The sequence below is a fragment of the Metopolophium dirhodum genome, chromosome 7, assembly GCF_019925205.1.
Source record: "Metopolophium dirhodum isolate CAU chromosome 7, ASM1992520v1, whole genome shotgun sequence".
Lineage (NCBI taxonomy): Eukaryota > Metazoa > Arthropoda > Insecta > Hemiptera > Aphididae > Metopolophium > Metopolophium dirhodum.
Window position 1 is genome coordinate 12,395,845 of NC_083566.1, and position 22,743 is coordinate 12,418,587.

A 22,743-nucleotide genomic window follows, 5' to 3' on the forward strand; every position below is an offset into this window, starting at 1 on the left:
ACTTTACATTGTGTTGCACAATCAATTGACGTCAGGACGTATTACACTTCCATTTTATTAATAACACGTCTAAATAATTTGGAAACTTGGAAATCTTATTGAGGACAGTTTAAAGATAGTATTTATCTATTGAGCGTGAGCAATGATGCAGAAAATAGTTGTTGTCTTTCACTTCAGTGTACATTAGTCCTTATCCGTATTGTGTAAAAGTCGAAGATTGACCACGAGACGCTTTTAGCTATAATTCTCCTTTAGAATAATAATAAATGATTGTATTTCATTTGTGTACAACAATTTTTAATTATACACAGTTATATATGCTATAAGATTTAATCCAAGCAATCTGTCTAAATGTTGTGATGAATTTGTTTTCCTAAAAAAATATTTAAAACAGTCCGATTGGAGGATAGATAAAAATCGTTAACTTTTGTGGCCATTAAAAAAATTGTCTGCTATATGAAGAGTATAAATAAAAAAAATAGCGTAGTTAATTGAATACATTATAATTTAATAATAGTATATGATGATATACTTGTTTGTATAAATGTTCAATTAGGTTCGAAGTTACTTATTATGTATTAATACGCCTTTAATATAATTTTAAAATTTTAAATTAAAATGGTGAATAGTAATAGTATGTATAATTAATAACTCTATTTTTTTATTTATATTAATCTTACGGCAGAATATTTCTGAACAAATACGCGTTTTAATATAAAATAAATAGGTTTGATATTAACTTAAACTAATGATTGTAGGTATAATTGTGTTTTTTACAACATTAAAACTTGTCAAACAAATTTAAAATATAAATTATAGAAGTTATATTAATAACGTATTTAAAAGTAACTTTGAACCAGATTAAACGTAGATACATATAATTTTTAGTATAAAGTGACAATAACTTGACAACATTTTTCTTAAAGCAAACAACGGTTAAAATTTAAAATATAATAATAGTTAAAACTTATTAGATTAAACAAATGATATTTAACAAGTAAATATTAATTCAATTTTTATTTATTAACATAATACTAATAAAAGCAATCTTAGATCCATGCATGTATCGTGTACCTCATAATTTATTTTGTGGAAGCTACTTAAATTTAAGGTTTCTAAACTTTCTAGAAACTATATTATAAGTAATTTATATTTCAAAGTATTGATTGAAATGTACGTTTCATTTAATATTTTAACGTATTATTAACTATTTTTTTTAACTTACAATAGTTATTATAAAAGATTTATAAAGCTAGACTAGCTTTACATATTGAATATCTCCCTTTGGCTTTTATTATTGATTAACTACTGCAGTTTGCGTTTAATATTATAGTATTTTCATGAAAATATATATTATAATCGACGATATTTTTAAAATGTATTTTGTATTTCGACATTTCTGTATTAGATTTACGTCTAATTTCAGACAGAATGCATATACATCTTGAAATCGAGCACTAGCTGTTAATGCTAAACCAATAATAACTTCTTCCACCATTCAGAATGTACATTATTTAGTCAATTTTTGCAATGAAAATATTGAATACCTACATAACTACACATTACGCATACATACGTTATTTTTCAACAAACAAAAGAATTTTTTATATACGTGAGTACCAACTAACAAAACAATATCCTATATCATTGAATTGATGATGTTTATAACAAACAGTTTTGAACAAATAAATACAAAATATTAATATATATTTAATTCCAAAACTCGTAAAAGGTTCAATCGCTAAAAAAAGAAATGTAATTTAATTGTATAACAAGATGATATGACAAATTATTTTTGAGTAAAATAAATTTCAGTTTATAAATATTTACAAAGGTATACTATTACAGTCTATTAGTATAGCATATGGCTATATAATATTGTAGTAATTAACGCTAATAGTATTTAAAATATACTCAACTGCAATAACTATAGATACCCTATGTCCTATAATACTAACTATTAAACTATGAGTACCTTAATATAAAACAATCGACAAAACAGTTGTCAGTGAGAATGTTGTATTATAACATTGTGTAATATGTATAATGTATTAAACTAAATTATTAAACTATTTATTCTACTAGGTATCGGAATTTTACGAATGTATAACTGTATAGATGCATACAATTTAAATATTGTTTTTAATCACTTCATTTTTTTATTCAAATAAATATAATATATTATATAGTAGATAGTTGTTTATTCAAAAACAATATACGACCAAAATAAATCGGACATCGTAATTTACAAGAATTCAATTCAAATAAATGAAAAAAAAAAACCATTAACAGAATATCAGAACACAATTTTCCACGCCAATAACAAAGCATCTAAATCGTGCATGTATTCAATGTGTTTTAAACATATGGGTGTATGGGTGTATTTCGAATGAATGATACACGATTCGGTATAATGTATAGGGCTGGGCTGATAACAGTTTTGTAGTGATTCACCAGTGAATTACATATATTATTTTTACATCCTCTACCTACCGCACAAAATGACACTTGAGACGCAAGATGGATTGCGTAGAAAGCTTTTATAGAACAAAAAAAAAAAAAAAAACAGGAAGAAAAACAGTGTATACAAATTTCCTCGAGAGATGAATAGCCGAGACGATTTGTGGAAATAAAAAAGGATACTTTTATCGAAACCTATACCACTATTTGTATTTGAATGAGAAACGTTTTGTTGTGTGGTGTATATACACTACCTTTATACATATAAAAAAAAAAGTACGAGAAAGAATAAGAGCGAAAATGGGAGACACGGAATGAGAACTAGAGATGAAAGAAGAAGAATCGCCAATCGTATTTCTGTGTTTTCTGGGATCGTTTTGAAAAGAATTTACATAATGGGCTACCGTCGATCTTCTTTTGAATGGGGTATCACCTGTCGGGAAAAGAGCAATTTTGGAAATCCAAAACGAAGAATATACCTTCTGTTTACACAATGTTTTTTAAATGTGACTGAACAAAAAAGAAAAATACTAATATTTAATTGGAATTCATCGTCCTTTCTGTACCGCTACTCACAGCTGTAAATTACTCACCTGAATAAAAGCGTCCCATATATTCTGTCAATTTGGTTTCAATAGGGAAAATGCAACTTTTTCGTTGTTTATTCGTTTTTATAACAAAATGTATCAAAAGACGACAGTATTATTTTAATACAATCAATTTTAAATAGAAAACAAACTATTGAAGAAACATAAATGATTATAATATGATAGCTACATTTATTATTTACAAATATAAAATATAGCTAGGTACGCAGTTCCGTTTCCGTTAGATTTGAACGAAATGCGAAATACTGTGTGTATAAACATTATTGTTTAATTAAATACACAAAATAGATAACAAATAGCCTACAACGATATCGCTATATTTGTTTTGGCATCATTATGATTCAATTTAATACAAATATTATTTCTCGATCAATATTGTTCAAATTTCACATAATACAAAGCAATTATTTGGAATAGCCTACGTTATTAGAGTCCTAATACAATATTAGAGGTTTACAACAAGCCCAGTTTAAATAAAACGTATATTAAATAGACCGAAGGGACAATAGTACGGTCCATTACGGTTTCATAATCCTCCCTATTGAACAAAATAAAAAAATAAAACTTGCACCTAATACCATGCCATAAGTCAACGATAATGAGCGCTCATAAAATATAAAATTATATGGTTCAAAATGTAAAAAAATATAAGTATAATTGAACAGAGGTAATGTTAATATAATATTTAAATCCACGATACTTACAATGGATCGCGGAATTCAATTGAAATTAGGTAAAAAAAAAAACAATAAACATATCTGAAAATGTTAAATGTATAATGTTATTATTATATCACTCTGCAGTTGGATATTTTTTTATTATACGAGTAGGTATTCAGATGGATCACATAATAAAATTGTGGGAGAATTTTTTTTATTAAATAGAGAGATTATTTTATTATTTTATACATATTTGAAATCCAGGAAACAATATCTAAATAAATGTTATGTTAGTGAAAAATATACTAAAATGGACTCGATAAATGTATTGGCAGTATTAACAAAAATATTAATGATTAAAATTTCTTTGAATTAAAATAATATTGTAAAAAAAAAAGATAAAATTGTTTTTATTTAAATATATTTATTTCAAATCTTCATTTGTACGATTATATATTAGCAAACCAAATTTCCTTTCATGGTTTCAAAATATGCTTTTGGTCAAACGCCTTTATACTTCATCTAACGACGGATTTAATATAATACAAACACTATACATTTCATTTCGAATTGCACGGTGGTGGGGAATTCCGGAAAGGACAAAATCGGAGGGTTTGAAAACCTTCACCCCAGTTTAAAGTTACAAAACAGTTCACTGGTATTCTTCGTTTGACTGACAAACTAAATAAATAAAGCTCTGTTTCTTTGGAAAATTAAGAAGTTCTAATCTTCATTACAATATTTTAATACTAAAGTACCAATACAAGATTCAGAATCTGAATGCTGAACCCTTTGCTTACATCGATAAATTATTAAATTTTTTATTTTAAGTGTTTGCAGAAAATATACAATGTGACTAAACATTTAGTAGGTATTCGTAGGGATTTATTAAATATATTGATAAAAGTAATATGCATGACATTATGAAAACTAATACATTTACGAGTGGAATTTAATATAAAAAAATAATACGTAGTACGTAATACATAATACGTAATTATATCATTTAATCCGTCATAGATATATTTGATTACAATATTAAATCCAAAAATAACAGTATAGTATTCCAATTAAAACATTTTAACAATAAAAAAAAAAGTTTTATCATATAATATTCAGTATATTACACACAATACAGTATAATAAATTAAGATCCACAGCTATTTTGAATATAAATGCATAAAAACAGCAGACAAGGTATACTCAGCTTAGTACGCATGGTATCTAACCTGATATGGAAGCATTAAAGATTAAAGCAGTGCATTTATAGTTGCATATAGTCATGACGAGATGCCACTAGCTTGAAAAAACAAATTTGACTGGTAAGCGTTTGAATAAAATGGTAAGTAATAAGTATTAATTTATCAAAACCAATGAATCAAAATTTATTTCTTGAATAAAAAAAATATATATGTTTAAATTATTTTTGAACATTGTATGAACTAGACATTTTAGTATAGCTTATATTTGTTAATTAAAACTAAATATAGATAAAGTACATTTATAATTAATTTGGCTCAGCAAACATTAACGATTAAAATTTTTAAAAAATGAATGAAATATTTATAAATATCGACTGCAAAATATAACTAAAATGTAATAGTAAATCAAAAATTTTGAACTATTTAATAATAAATTATTCGAATGTTTAAATTAAAACAAATTTTTATTCAAGCTCATTCCAGCAATCATTAACAATTAAAGCATATATTTCATTCAAATTATATGTGATGCAAAAAATAAACTATACACAACGCAATACTACACAATCATTTAATAAAGAAAAAAAATCTATTAGCACAAATTCTCGACCATAATTAATATTTCCACTTAAAAAAAATTATTTATATAAATTATAATAATAATATGTTTTAAAAAATTATATTAAAATAATGTAAAATTTAGCGAAAATCCATTGTAATTTGAAACAATTTAAATAAATTCTTAGTAAAATATTCATGCATTTCAAAATAGCTTTGAACTATACTGAATACTGATGCATACCTTATTTTCACCCAGTTGTCTAATTTTTTTTAATTTTAAATACATTATCATTTGTAGCATAAAAAACTTTGACAACACATAAAAGTTGAATGTTATTGTTCGTCTAGCCTTTGATAACTAAAACTCATTTTGAAACAATAAAGAACACAACTAACACAACTTTCCACTATAAAAACTGATTGAATAATTCAACCAATACACAGGTCCATAAAATGATCAGTCTCAAACAATGTCTTAAATAAGTTTAAAAAAAACTTGCTACTTAATAAACTTTTTCAAACTTCAAAATTCAAACTTGAGATGTTTTTGATAACTTTTTGAAAATAATTCATTTATTTATGACACTTAATTTAACATATTATCATACGGAATACAAAAGTGATAAAATCATTAAAATGTTGGAAAAATTAAACATCTGTTTTATTCATCTCAAAAATCTAATTACCAGAAGCTCGTTAGAACGGTAAAAGGTTAGGCTAAATATGTATGTTTAAAAAAAAAATACAAAACGAAAAAACACCGGGCTGAAATACAGATATAATCCCATACAAAAAGAAACCTCTATTCTATGGTTATAATGACATTTTAATACATATACACTTTTTCTCTCAGCATTCATAGGAACTACAAATGAGACTAATGTCTCTACCAAAACCAAAGTTAAAAAAGCGGCTCTTTGTTTAATAAACGGACGAGGAAATAGAACAAAAACCATTGGAAAAACAGCGGAAAAACCATACATAAGTCAACTCACCATTTGTAATAATTAACAAGATTTTCCTAATGTAAGCATGGCATGGAAATGGCCAGTTATTTTAATTTTTCATTCATAAAACTATTTCAAAAATTACTATTTACATTCGTCCGTTCATTAACATTTTATATCGTTATACAGTTAAAAATTCACTTTATCCTTTTGATATTTCTAATCTTATCAAAGATATTATGCAGATACAAAGTAATAGGTATTTCTATAATGTTTTACAATATAGAAAAAACTCCGTATAGTATATAAACATTTAACTAAACATATAGTTATTATTAGTACCAATCGGATTTGTTAACATTGATAAAGTAAGAACACGAGCGGTGTTTTGTTTTCGAAAACAATCTATGCAAATATTTATACTTAGTCAGATATATGATAATGTAATTATTAATTTAAATACTATTTAATGTATAGGTAGTATTGTTTATTAATATAATACAACTCATTTAAATGATTAAAAATCGTTTTAAGAAGCACACAATAATATGTTACAACTATTATTCAAAATCCTCAAAATGTTTTTAATGTATAGGTACACGAGCTGTTAAGTTTTAGTTACAAACAAGCAACTAGTAATATTAATTAAGAAATGTATCTATATAATTAACCCGAGCGTGAGATATTAATTAGCGAGATTAGTAAATATGAACTTAACATTATGGGAGCAAGTTGATATTGAACTTAATATTATATAGTACTAAACTAATATGTAATACAAAAAACACAAGTTATCTACAGAAGCTAATTCTTATTATGGACGAAATTGAAGATTAGTGTTTTAATGAATTAAGGTAAGATTCGAAATAGTGGAAGGAAGATATTTTAGAATTCGTCACTTTATAATAAGCTACACTAAGGCAATTAGTACCTACCTTAAACCAGCTCAAGCGATTTGCCAAAATGCAATTCCCATGAGGTTTATCTCGACCGAAATAAGCGATTTAAGATGAGTGCTTAATTATAGCTCCTATGTATGTAAAACATCGACACATATATAATACCTACATACAAAGTAAAATAATTTTTTTTAAATAAATGTCTATTTAAAATATGTAATACCAATATGTATGGGAAAACACTAAGAATTTTCTTTTGACCCTCAAAAGTACCAACAAGATCTAATTTTTTTTATCAAAAACACCCTCAAAGTTGATGATTAAATCATTTTTATTGCTCCTAAAAGTAAGTTATTTGGGATCCCAAACGGGTGTCGTAATAGTAATAGAATAGAACCCTTGGGTAACAGCTATATAATTATATATGGAATAAAACACGTATGCCTGGGGCTAATAAAATCAGACCGATTTTGACGATTCAAGGAAAGTTTAGATTATAACTTAGACCGTGGTTACACGTAAGAAAAAAAAGTATTATTATCCTATTATCCGCTGCAGGTGGATTGCTCATCTAGATTTAAATGATCCCCGTGCGACGCCGGGTAATACAGCTAGTATAAATATATATTATTTAGTATAATAATTAGGAGTCTTTCTTTGGGCGTTATTTAAAATATTGTCGTTTTTCATGAACAATCACTAAAAATTTAACGAATCAATAATGAGCTAATAGTTCGGTGGTTCCTTCTCCCTTAAACATGATTTAGTGGCCCATGATGGGTCCATTAAATTGTATTGAAGCATTATATTAATACATTTTTCATGCAGCTCAGCGTAATACTTTATACTATATTCCTACCTCCGTTTTAAAATTATGAAATTAATAATTAACAAGATAATATTAATAATAAGATATAAAGAATTCAATTTTCATTACACATAAATTAAATTAAATGATAGGTATATCTATACTTTTAAACAAAATACTTATTAGTTATTACTATTATTATCCCAAAATATGAACTTAAATAAATAGCTACCTAAATAAAATTATACCCAATTATAAAATTATTCATACATTTAGCTTTTATATTTTTATAACGTAATAACCGAAGATCAGTGACTATAATACGTATTACTACCATAAAAAATATCATCACGTACACGTAATTCTTAAGAATCGTATACAATGTACAATAATAAGCTTTGATTCAGACGTTACAGACGTTACGGACTGCCGCTGAATTAACCTAAATCTTACATCATAATATTGTCTGGTATATAAATGTATAATTACATAGGCAGGGGTACTACTAATAAGTAACGCCTTCGACCTACCTGTGGTAAAGTCATTTAAAACAAACTATATATTTATGAAACTGAAATTATAAACCCAAATATAACTTACATTTTAAACTAATACATTTAAGTTAGTGACAAATATTTTATTATTTCAAAAATGATATAGGTACAAGCAATAATTGCAATCACGTGGCAATAAGGTACAGCCAATAATTATTGGAAAATTATAGCAATGGCAAATCAATTTAAGTTCAGTTAATGATAATTATTTTTGGTAAAATGTCGTAGCCTCATAAAAGTTGTACTTTCGTTTTGAGTATAATATATAAGCCCTCGTTCATTAAAAGTTAATAATACATTTGTGTAATAACAAAAAGTTACACCCGTCAAAAATCTGGAGTACCTACCTACCTACTGTGTTAAAAAAAGGAGTTAAAATTATATTATTATCAGTAAAATACAATAATTGTAAGTGATATATTATAGTATATTAGTATGAATTTATTCAAGAGTGACATTAGTATAAAATTAAATTATTATAAATAAAAAATAATCAATAAAGAACATAAATTTTGAATTTAAATGAAAGCATAACGAAAAAAAACTTATAATATGGACATCGTGTATATAGTCTACATGGCTACAAAGGTAATATACTAATATGATAAAGTACTAAAAACAAACAGATTACTTCTAAAATAATAATCGAAATCGTAAATTACTACTAATAGTAATGCACTAAAAGCTTTTAAACGATTCGTCGTATTAACGTATACGTTATCGAGTAAAATAATAATATATTATATAGGCTAAAATAGCAATAGGCGGCTTAAACGTGAGTGTTAGTACAAAGAAACTGCTTTGCTGATTTGTCCAAAATTCAAGTGTTCGGAGGCGTTTTTTCTGATCTATTGGTGCAAAAGTGTTGACTGTAATATTATATAAATGGAACACGAACTGATAACCTTGAACAAGTTCGACTTATGTTATGTTCAACCAATTTTGTACCCACGATCGGCAAGCTGCGATGCTGCAGAGAATGAGGTATCACTGCAATATTACACCACGGTATCACTGGAAAAAGACGTCGTTTGGTTGCAGACGTTTTGTTTATCTGTAAGTTAATTAATGGACGTAGGTACACACGGAATGTCCCGGGTTTATGAATAAAGTGGAGCAGAAGGACCCTTTCCTTAACGTGCGTACCCCTATACACGCATTTTATACCCCGTAAGTTGTCACTATACTATGTTTCTGCGATAGTCGCCGACGTCCTTTATTGGATCAGACGCCACATATGCGCAAAACTCTTTAAATAATGTCGATTTGAGTCATGATAAGTTATCTGTTGTTCGATATAATATGTGAGTAAACTTTAGGAACTTTGTTTTTAACTGTATTGCCTGAATTCAATTATACTATGTATCGTGTTCATTATAAATAAATAAATGTTAAAATGTAATCAGGTTTTCAAAAATATACCTACGTTTTATCTTTATTTCGTTTTAGATCAATACATATTATTTATGAATATCCCCATTAGATCAATGCGTTGATTTCAGATAATATATCACTTGATAATTTTCAAAATCAATATGTAATTAATAGACAATGCATTTTTCCTTCTCTTATGATTTATGTGTGTATATGGTTTACAGCAATTTTGCGTTGCCTACAATGAAACGAATTCCAGCATTCTTGGTTTACATTTTTTGGCAAGAAAACGTATTTAACGGAATTTTATAATTATTTCATACACATAGGCTATCATTTCATGAATTTATAGTACACTTTTATTTTTTTTATATTTTCAATAGTAGGTAATTTAAAAATAAAATAACTCATAAAACTTGAAGTTTAATAAAAAAAAAAAAAAGAAAAAGTAACGTCACATTATTATTTATAAACATGATTTGTGTGGCTATTACTCTTAGAATAAAACTATTTTATTCACGATTAAAAAAATTGAAAATATCAATTATTTTACTGAATAAAAGAACTATAACTCATTAAGTATTCTATCCAAAATTAAATGGGCCCTAATAAATAAAAATGCATTATGTATCATTCCCCATTAGTTATTATGTTTCTTTTTCACAAAATTGTTTAATTGCAATTTATAATTGCAATAAATTTCAATATACGTAATAATATAAAACTATCTACATTCAGATTCAAGTTTGCATTAAAAAATACATTTTTTAATGTTTAAAACCAAATATATTTGGTATCATTGGTTATTAGCCGATACAATATTTTACATTGTATAAGATATATTTTATATTTATACTAATCAAAATTTAAATTCGTATATGGCCACGAGCCAAAGTCTTTGAATCAACGAATACACATTCAATCAAAAAAATAACAGACAATGTTTGGAGACCTGGTGATCATTACATTTTTTTATCAAAGGAATACAATAGAAAATTGTTAATAGTGATGACCATGCAATCTAAGTTATTGTGAACAGATCCTTAATTTTTGTATTATTCCCCGATCGTTAGTTGATTGACATTATATGTTATACACAATATAAAATGGTTGCAAAGTGTAGGTATCTAGTTATTATTACTACAAATTGATTATATTAATTTTAATTAATTATACTACCAAATATTAACATTAAAATAATACTCAACATTTTCAGTAATTTCCGTAATATTCACAATAATATATTTAAGTATTAAGTCATAAAAATAAAAATTAAAGAAGTTATTAAAAAAAACTGCAACATTTTATAATAATTAGGTATAAATTACTAACAATAGAACCCAAGACAATTTACCAAATTATCAGAGGTTCTAAATAAAAATAATATATAAATAATTAAATAGTTTACCTAACCTAACCTTGAATTCACAGATTTTAATTATTCCTCGGAACAAATAGAATATTACAAAAATATTTATAAACTTCGAGTGTACATTGAGTAGGTCACTGTAATGGTGATGTGTTAAATTTTAATTCAATGATGATGATCAATCTTTACATACGAAATACGATTTCAAGTGTAGACTATGTGTCAGTTCCTATATCTACAATTAATCTATATAACTATTAGCAATAGACTTTTCAGTGAGTTGAATTATTAAAATATCTCATATATTATACAGGTACCTAATAATTATTGTAAAATGGTATATATATATTATTGTTATTAATGTATAATACCGACGTACAGTAAAACGTTGTAAATAGTATCGTAGTAAAGTTTAAAATTAGTCTAAATATTTTGAAAATGTCATAAGTTTAGAAAATAATAATAAATATAATGGAAAAAGTTTAAGTTCCGTCGAAGGTAATTTCAAATTACATGAAAATAACTAAAATGGTTAAAAGAAAAATTGGTGGTTTTATTTTTTAGTTTAAATATCCAAACTTAATTACGTAAAATTTGAATTTTAAACGTTTTAAAAGAAAACTACACAGTATAGGTTATTAGTGTTTTCAATATTTTTTTATATGCCATAAAAACAACTTATGAGGAATTTTATATTACAAATTTCAAGTCTTTCATCATTCAAGAACAAAAATTGTTATAAACAAGTTCAAAATTAGAAAATACTAATATATAAACATAATATATTAGTACACGGCCGGTATGTGTGGGTTTATTTTTGAAATACGAAAAAAAAATGTTTTTGTTAAAAACTGATTGATTGTAAATTGTTATCGTTTTTCTGTGAGTAACTCTTATTTTGTTTTTATCGTATATTTTGAAAAGTACTGGTAAATTTTGACCCCTCATCGTAAAAAAAATCAACTTGACCCAATATAAAAAAATTCTCCTTCAATTTTTATTCATACCAAATTTCTACACTAAATGTGCTTTATGAGCAGAATTTTCCCGTCCAAAAATGGGTTTGTAAACAAACATCAGAAAAATGTAGAACCTATTGTGTTATATTCTTTGCTCTAGAAGAAATTTTGATATCACGGCGAGTTTTATATCGGAATGGGTTTTTACCAACCCCGATCTCTCACCCGCCTATTATTATCATTAAAATAATAATTATTAAAATCCAAAACACGACGACGATTTGTTTCGCGATGCATAACGTTTGCTAAGTGACCCTCGGCGAGGTAATTCTGACGCACCAAAAAATAATAGAGGTACCTATATTACCTACATCATATTATATCGGGAAAGACGAAGAATCGCGTGCCACTGTATTGCCTGTCCGCACGATATGCACACAAACATTATGGACGGTTCTTACCATATTATTGTTATTATACATATTATTGCGAATCGTATATAACAAAACGTAATTATCTAATACGTGCCATTACACCAGACGCTAAAAATCAGATGTCGACTGATATATACTGTGCAACGATACACGCCAATTATCAGCACGAAATCTAGAATAATATTATAATAATAATATACTTAATACTCATAAACTATCATTATAGAATCTTATAATAATAAAACTACATTTCATTGTTTTTAATTGCTTATTGCATTTTGTAATAATCACTTAGGTAAAGATACCTCAACAGTGTTCCTGTTGGTTTTTTTTTTAAATTTCTGTTTATCTCTGCAAACCGTGTATTCATTAAATTATGGGTTCGGACGGATACAATATATAGAAATCTATTGAGTTATGAAATACTTTTCTGGAATATTATAATCGGATTAAATCAAGAGTGTAAATGTTCGTCAAACCGGTTGTTTGGTGTATTTTAAACGTATAAATAACTTTTTAAGTAAAATAAATTATTCTTAGTTAAACCGTGTCATCAGTATATAATATGGGTTCTTTTTAAAAATTGTTCATGGTTTGTTTTTCTCAGTTATCATAAATGTTTATTGTGACTCGATATACATACTTTATATTTCTAACTAAATAAACACTATACCTACCGTGGAAAAAAACATTTAAATAGTATAAAATGTATAAGAAACTTTTAATTTACTGGTAGACTGTAATTATACTCTTACAGACACATTTAAAGAGTCACCAACTGCCAGAACGTTTTACGCGAACTCTAGGTACTACATTTTAGAAGAAATCAACAATCTATTATTAAAAACAATAAAACTATTTATTTATCAAAGTATCTGATGTATTAAAGAATAATTAATATTGGTTAATTTTGAAAGTTTAAGTTGTAATATATCTTATAATACAATTATATAGTACCTACCTATAATACCAGATAACTTAAACATTATAGTAACCATTATTAAATTTAAAGAGAAAATATGGTGAAATAAACATTATTTCAATTATTAGTTTTTCAATGGTTTAATTTTTATCCGATTTAGTACACCAATTACATTTTTTATTTCTTTTAATTAATTTTAACATATTTATCAATTCAAAAATTTAAAAATTTAACTTTAATGGATTATAAAGTTAATTTATTCTGTCAGTGGTGATCGGTTTCTTAGTAAATAAGATTTATCAGATAAAAATGATGTACTCTGATAGGTACTCTGATGTAAATTAAATGAGAAATCGTAGTGAATTTGTAGTTGATTTAGTTGTATCTCCAATCAACTTTGACGTTCAACTACAATTTGTAAGTACATTAATTAACATCAATGAGACACATTATATTTAATTTGTTTTATTACATAAACTTAAAAAAGTTAACTTAATTTTTATTATTTACATTTACGTTTTCTATAAAGGACTAAGTATTTTTGTCTAAATAAATACAATTAAGGTGTTCCTTTCATGATATCATCTTACTTGTTAATTTATTATTTTAATTACTTATTGTAGGTACCAAATGTATAGATTGTAACTTTCCAAACATAGATATATTTCTATAATATAAACTTAAAAATAATTGAATTAAGAAATATTAATTAATATTAGATTAACAGACATAGGTTAGGAGACATTACTTAACTAGTTAATTCTAATTTTGAAAGTTAACACTAGGTAACACAATTTATGATAGTATTTTCAAAATAGCTAAATAAGTAATAACTTGCATTTTATATTATTTTAGTCTCATATACTATTAAAGAATTATGTGTGTACCAAATGAATAGGTAGACAACTCTTATGCTTGATGATTTATTATTTTTGAACCACAAATAATATTTTAAACAAACCGTCACATTAGTTTTAAACTTATTATAATATAAACTGTGAGTGAAACAACTACATGATTTATTTTTCAGTATAACGTTAAACTTGTTCAATAAAGTTGTTTTTACGATAGTTGACAGGAATATTTTAAGTGGTACTATTTTATAAAATTCAAAACAATGTTATTATCCTTACGATTTACGATTTTTTATTGTTGTGTACGTACTATAGCTGTTGAACTTTTGATCCATCCTGTGGATTGTATATCTATACGACGAATAGAAGTCGAAAAGTACGAAAGTTATTTAAAACAAAAGAAATAATTCTAAAAATACATTTATTTCACTAACAATTAAATAACTAAGAAGATAACATAAGCTATAACAATAACTCGTAAGTTGGTCATAAATCAATACGTTTTAAATGCGATGCAAAAAAGTATGAATAACAAGCAAAATTTCAAAGGGAATAATTGTTGTTAGTACGATATAATGGTTCATAATAACACGATTTATTTTATTTATTATGTTCATGATGATGAATATCATTCAATATCTATAAAGCGTTACAATAATTACGTTTACCTTCTACGAAAGAACAATTCTCAGACTAAAATGTATTTACAAAAAGAAATCAAACATTTTTTAAACTGATTCTCATTTTCAAACAGAAAAACGTTTTATCAAACATTTATAACTGCTATTTAAATTAGAAAAATATTCTGTCTCATTCTATTTCAAACTTCACCCTCTTCAATATCCGTTATACAAAAAAAAATTACAATTTTCTTTAATAAAAGGAAATAAGTTTTTACTGATAACACTTTGATGGTAAATAAAACATCAATATTATTGTGATTGTACTGTACACTTGCCAAACTAAACGAAAACGTTAAGAAATAAAACATCTTTACAACTTTTCAATACACGTCGCAGAATAACATGAGTAAGATAATATAATAAAAAAAGTTGTCATGAGACGTGAACCTAACTAAATGTCTAAACGGCAACCACCTAAAAACTCATATACAGTAAATTAACATATAATACATTTTTTTTTCATTATGTAGGTATATTGATACAACGATGTCGCTTCTTCAAGATAGGAAATTGAATATAATCTCTAAAATGCGTCATACGTGTCTTAAATTTAAATATTAATAAGTTATAACTTATGAGTACCTATCAATATTTTAGTTTTAATATTAAATCAATAAGACCACAAAAGTTTAAAATGTCAAATGATGAATAAGTACAATAATTGTTATTAGCTAATAAATTTAAGCATTGAAAAAAATTATGGTTTAAAAAAAAATTATGATTTACTTGTAGAAATGAAATGTTATAAAGGATTCTTTATACAATATTACACAATTCATAAAAATATGTGGTCCATTTGTTTATAGAAACATTATGATAGAAAATATAAACTTTAATTAATGTTTATAATATTAAATAAGTATAATATGTATTGGATTAATTCAAATACAATATTATATTATATTTGATCATAAAATATTAATGGATATTCTTTAATTTATTAATATAATAAAAGTAAATATATAATTATTAAATTAAAGTTTATGTAAGTATACTAATATTCAACAAATACAATTAACAAAAATACATAAAATAAAACACATAAATTATTTATGGGGGACGGAGTGGCCAAGCGGACTAAGGCGTCGGCTGCGACGCAGCCGACCCGAGTTCGATACCTTTCTTTGGGCAAGTCACGGTGTCCGGAGAACAAGTGCCGGCATCCCCCACCCGGGCATGGCAGATACCTATGGGTGCCCAAATTAAAAATTCTGCCAAAACAAATCACGAGTAAACAAATCTACAGTACCTACCCTCCCTACAGTACCACAGGCTAATGACCTAAGACCTAAGTAGTCGGAGCCTTAACCCAAATAAAAAAAAAAAATTATTTATTTTGTTTTAAATAGAAGTGTGTAACTCAAATATTGTTGAACTTTGAAGTTGACAATGGACAATTTCTATTAATTTAAATATTATTATTGTTTCATATAAATTAAAAATATTTAAGCGTAACACTATACCACTTAAAGATCGTTTACTGAAACAAAATAAAATAATTAAAAGCTCGTTTTTATTAATTAATAAAAAGATAACAAAACGTATAAATAGTTCCTAAATTCTAAATAACCAATGAACATTTTCTAAAAATGTTAAATGTGATTGATTGGACATATTATGTTTTGCAAATTTCAACGAACAAAATGCAATAGTTAATTTCCAATATTTTTACTACGCAGAGTCATAATATAGTGATGCATATTATTAAAAACCGATAAATCAAAATGAGAACACTGATTTACAGGACAAAAATAATAAATATACGTAACCCTACTCGCGGTTATTGCAATTATATATTTAATTTACAATCAACGGATAGTCGCCGCTAAAATATTGGTTCAATAAAATCGTAGAGCAGAAGTATTCTGAAGCCAAATTAAAATAATTGATTTTTTTCCAATGAAAAAAAAATGTTCAAAAACTTTCATTCCGTCGATGGAATACGTCGTTGAGTGTATTTCTTACGACTCGGCTTGTGAATTGTTCGCTCATCCAGAAAACACCACTTATAAAATGTTTTGCCGCGTGTCTGTGATAACGGCGCTAAGACTCGCCTACGCCGTATCGCATTAAACGAGGCGTCGAGTGAATGGTTGCGTGTATAATCGGCGACGGTAATGAATGGGGAAAACTGAGCAAACGTATACGGTGCGCGTTAGGTCTTAAAATATTATATAATATAACTTATTCCCTAATGAGTGCCTACGCCGACGGCATGATTCATACATAATAATATATTGAACACGGTTTCGACAAAGCAAGGTGAAATGCGATAAAAAAAATTGAATAAAAATAAAAACATACTATGAAGCCAGATTATTGGTAACCGGATTACCGTAACCCACATCTATATGGACACACGTATGGTTATTGTCATACGTTATTGTTATAATCCGATGATCGTATTTGTAGTATATAATTATGATGGCACTTACGTCAGGTTCGTCTGTGAGTTTCTTATGATGTACATCGCTGGTGTCCATTGACCGTTTGTGCACGTGTTTGTGTTCGAAGAGGTAAAAACCCTCCAGACTGCCGATCTATAAAACAAAAATAGTTCGTAAAAAATCTCGCCTATTTAATAATTTAATTACACAATAGATTACAAATATGTGCACACATCAAACTGCCAGAATAAACTGAAAAGTCGGGTTACGTGCGTTATTAGGTAGGTATAATGGAAACACAACGATTGAATTAATATTCAAAATAATATACGAAATGATTACACTGCACGGTTGTGTGAGCATGTGTGTTCAAACGCAACTCTTTGTAGAGCCGTTTAATTAAAAAAATCCTGTATACATGGCTTTCAACCTCAGTATCCAAGAGTAGACGGGGGAAGCGTGAAATCTCTTATAACGGTCTCTTTGAACATTACATAGCCATTCAAGGTCTAAGTAAAAAAAAGCATTTGAAATAGAATGGCACGACAAAGTACAAAATACCACGTCTAAAAACAACAAAATCGCACCCAGAGGAAAAATTGTTTTTGATCAAATATAATTACGGTAAAATACTATAATAAAATGGGTTTAAACTATTTAAAGACGAAAACACTTGACATAAAAATGTGAAATTTTTGAAAATTAATACAAATAATATTTTTCTGCAAAGTATTTTATTTTTTAATCATTACCTAATACTTAAATTTTGCGATTAACCATTAAGATGATGTCAGCGCACTATTTGTTTTCTATCTCTGGCCCACGCGCAACATAGACACAACGCATTAACGCAGAATCATTTTTTCTATGTTTTTAAGTAATCTTAGAGTAAAATTAACCATTACAAAATAGATAGAGAATAATATTTTCGAGGGAATGACATATCGATTTTATATTTTATTGTTATTTAACTTTATATTCAACTTTCAAAATAAACAAAAAAATGTTGTAAGTTTAAATTGTTTTGAGACAATATTTAGACAAATCGCTTAAATCATCTTAATATAATCAACTAATTTAAATTTAAAAAGATAATGCAAAATTGCAATAATGAATATCATCCATACATTTGCCCAAATTATATTATATTTTCTTTGTACCTACCTAATTTAACTATGTTTATTTTCATCTGCGAACAATATTAATATATAATATAGGTCACACAGTTTACCAAATTTAGTTATTTTATTTATGCACTTTAAAATACGATAGTCAGTTAAACAATAAACACTTTTAATCATAGGGTAAAATGTAATAGCATAACAATTAACTAACTTGATTTCAAGATAAAAACTATGTTCTCCGAAGTTTTCAAGTCAAAATCGAGACGTTTAAAATGCATACAAATGCGATTAGTCTTTTGATGATACACATATATAGATATAAACTAAAATGAAATAAAAATCCCCACCAAATTTATCTTACAGAGCTGTTTTTAAGCCTCCGTCCCTTTCATCTTCCCGTATAAAATAGAGAAAACGTGTTAACGTTGCAAGAAGAGTTTTACTTGCACGTGGTTAGCATACTTTACATTGACCAACGGATACGTGACAGCAAAAAATGATAGAGAGAAACTAATGTTTTTTTTGTTTTTTTTATCCTTCTCTCCGACGTTAGCAGACATAGCGACTACAGTCATGATGATACAGTGGTTTGACATAATAAAAACGGTCTACCCAACTCGCGTGATTCCACCAACATTTATTACCCAGGACAAAACACAACTCGCGACTGTTCGCTGTGTGTCACATACCATTCACTCATGCGTTCAACGTTGGTAAATTTCAATTCGAAATTCCACAATGTGCCTAAGTCCCCATATTTAAGCGGATTTCGTTTTGGTATTTTTGTTTTAAATTGAGTAAAACAATAGCTTTGAGGACTAGCAATTTTCAGAAATTCCATGAGAATTCACTATACCAGATTGCAAAAACAAAATTATTCATTGATGAACATTTGTTTGAACAATTTTAATAAACAAATCCAAAATGTTATTTTTCAAATTGCTTTGTTTCCAAACAAAAAAAAAAACCCAAACATATTTAATTGAATGTTTGAGATAAACTAAATAAGTACTATGTATGATGCAATAGGTTAGAATTTATTTATTTTAACGCCCATCTTTTATTGGGACAGTATTTTAAATTATAATTATTATCACCGGTTAAAGTGTTTTGAATGAAAATGACACTACGTTAAGAATGTTAAGACTTTCAAATTATTATTGATTAAACGGATATACCTATTCTATGTTTTAAAATATAATTTATAAATTAATATTAATAAATATGAAGGTTTTCATTTTTAATTTTACAATCATTTTGTCTATTTCTTTAATTGTCGTATATTGTATATACCTATTTTGAATTTCTGAACCTATGTAAAGTTAATTTAAAAATTATAATGTAATAATAATAAACAAATTAACAATTATAATAAAAAAATTTAAAAAAATGCCGTTTACAACTTTAAATATAATTATCACTTGCAGGTAAATTAAACGATTTTGGTTTCATAATTTTAAAATTGATTTTTTTTTAGATAAAATTGCATAGGAAATACCTAATAATTGTTATGTTTTTCTCAGTTAATTATTATAATCTGTTTATTGTATATAATCAAAACAAGAAATAATTACAAACATTTCTATTTATAAAAATACATAAATTACAGACGTTATGATGGAAGGTTTCAATAAAAACGACACATAATTTTACAACTGGATTTTATAAGAAGGAGTCGATTTTGCCTTCTCAATTTTGGGCAATAAAATGATATAACTTGTCCGAAGGAAGTGCATACAATTAACTAAATATAACTAACTGTCACTGTGTGAAAGCTGAAGACTACTTTCGCTTTAAATGTTGAATTTATAAAATGACATAATGACCAGGATGATAACCATTAACCATACCGCATAATATCCAACATACCTATAACACAGCATGTATATTTCATGTATTGAAGACGAAAAATCTGGTTCGACGACATGCACATAATATAATGATATGTAACATTATTTATATCATTTAAAAAAATAAAAATGTCTGTTATATCTTTCTTTCTCCTGGTCGAGTTGTTACCGTTTCGGTCAACGGTTTTCAGACAAAAGTTATATGAATAAATACATCGATATCATTTCGGACTTCCTGTAACAATTTTGGGCGAAGGAAACAAAACTAACGACGCGACAACGAAATATATACACTGCCAACAATTTGTTTGGAAAGGGATTTTAGAACTTTACCAAAAAACCTCAAACTAATGACATCCATACATAACGACGATTTTAATTGGCAAACATAGTATATAATAATAACTTATACGTTATAAACTTATAATCGAGAATAATAATGAACAGTCAGGATGCGGTATTATCTTTATTAATATTGGATACAAGTTAAAAGAGACAAATGTAAAAAATAGTAACATTTATCAGAAAAATCTCATTAAAAAATTTACAATTTCTAAAATATAAATAACAATCACATGGGTCGGACAGTATAGAACGAAACTGTGTGTACACGGCGGAAAATAACCTGAAGCTTGTCATAATATTATCGAAATACTTAAAGAAAGGGTAATTTTAAAAAAAAAACTGGTTCGTAATAGGTTAAAAAAATGTAAATACTGTTCGCTATTTTAAAAATATCCATCAATCTCGTATTAAGTTACAAGAAAATAAACCCTTTGTCAAGTTCTAAAAATCACGGGTCTGTGTACATAAAAATAAACACTCGGCCGTGTAAGGGCTCCACGAGATCAACGAATCTATACACAAATATAAACAGCACGTGAAATAATAATACAGACGTAAGAGAGGAGAGCAGCTCGCTACTTGCGGAAGTGTGCGAAACGGAAAACGATGTCACGCAGCGAACAGTAAAACAAATAATAAGCGAAAAGGTGAAAAAAAAACAATAGGTACAAAAACAAAAATGTAAACAAACGTTCTGGCTGAACGACGAAACACGACGGACATTGCTAATTATGACACTACTATTGTATATATACGCTCTAACGTACGTTTGCAGCAGAAAAAGAGGAATAGAGGCACAGTGAGAGGGAAGGGATTCTAACAGAGGTTTACACTACTGATTGCCGCCAAACGACACGGTCGAAAGATGTGGATGCGTCGGGGCAGTGGGACGGTGGTAAATAATGAAACGGTTAAAAATCGTATTATTGAATCCGAAAATGTATTCAGTCAATTAAGTCGAAAACACGCTTGCTTCCATTTATCTATATTAACTCGATCCAAACTGCGCGTCGCGAACCGTAAACAATTAATAAACGTCCGCCAAATGGCTACAACACCTACGGAGTACGGACACAAAACCCCTCTGACCCGCACCCTCATGACGTGGTAAGTCATTTCTGGAATTGGAGAGAGAAGCGCAAGAGGACGAAGGTCATCTATTATTTGTTTTTCTATTTTGAGAGCACCCCTCAACTAATTATTGTCATTAGAACAAAAAGATAGTTCTTATTTAAAAAAAAATTGTATCATACATTATTGAATTATTAAATTGAATAAGATATTCAAATTGTTTAATTATATAATTTATTATTATTATATAATTATGATACTACATAGGCTACAGAACATAATTTAATTTTAATACCTAATTTATAAAATATAAACTAATTACAATTATTTTTATTATAAAACATTTATTTTAATCGTTCATAATTTTATAGTTCTATACTGACATTATGTCACTTGATACTTGATCACTATGATACTTGTACCGTGTAATACTGTAATTATTTGTTTGAGAACTAATAGTTGGATGTTGTGTCGCAAAGCCTAAATGTTAGTTTGAGTTCAACCATTTCAAGAAACGCTATTTTTTTAAGTAATTTTTAAGAGTCACTCTTTATTCATTTTTCAAATTCAAACCCAAATTGAAGTCATATAACCATATTATTCTGTTATAAAAGTTATTGGCCATCCAAGACGTTAAAAAAGCCTTATGGTACCATCATTGGCCTTATAGTCT

General features: G+C 26.9%; 1 protein-coding gene across 2 annotated transcripts in view; it reads right to left on the reverse strand.

Annotated features, from left to right (window-relative positions):
* LOC132949721 (furin-like protease 2) overlaps positions 1-22,743 on the reverse strand; it is a 146,872-nt gene that overhangs the window by 77,788 nt on the left and 46,341 nt on the right. For both annotated transcript variants that reach the window (XM_061020752.1, XM_061020751.1), the window contains exon 3: positions 17,729-17,833. In XM_061020752.1, the coding sequence (XP_060876735.1) occupies positions 17,729-17,833 (105 nt within the window). The remainder of the gene's footprint in view (positions 1-17,728; positions 17,834-22,743) is intronic.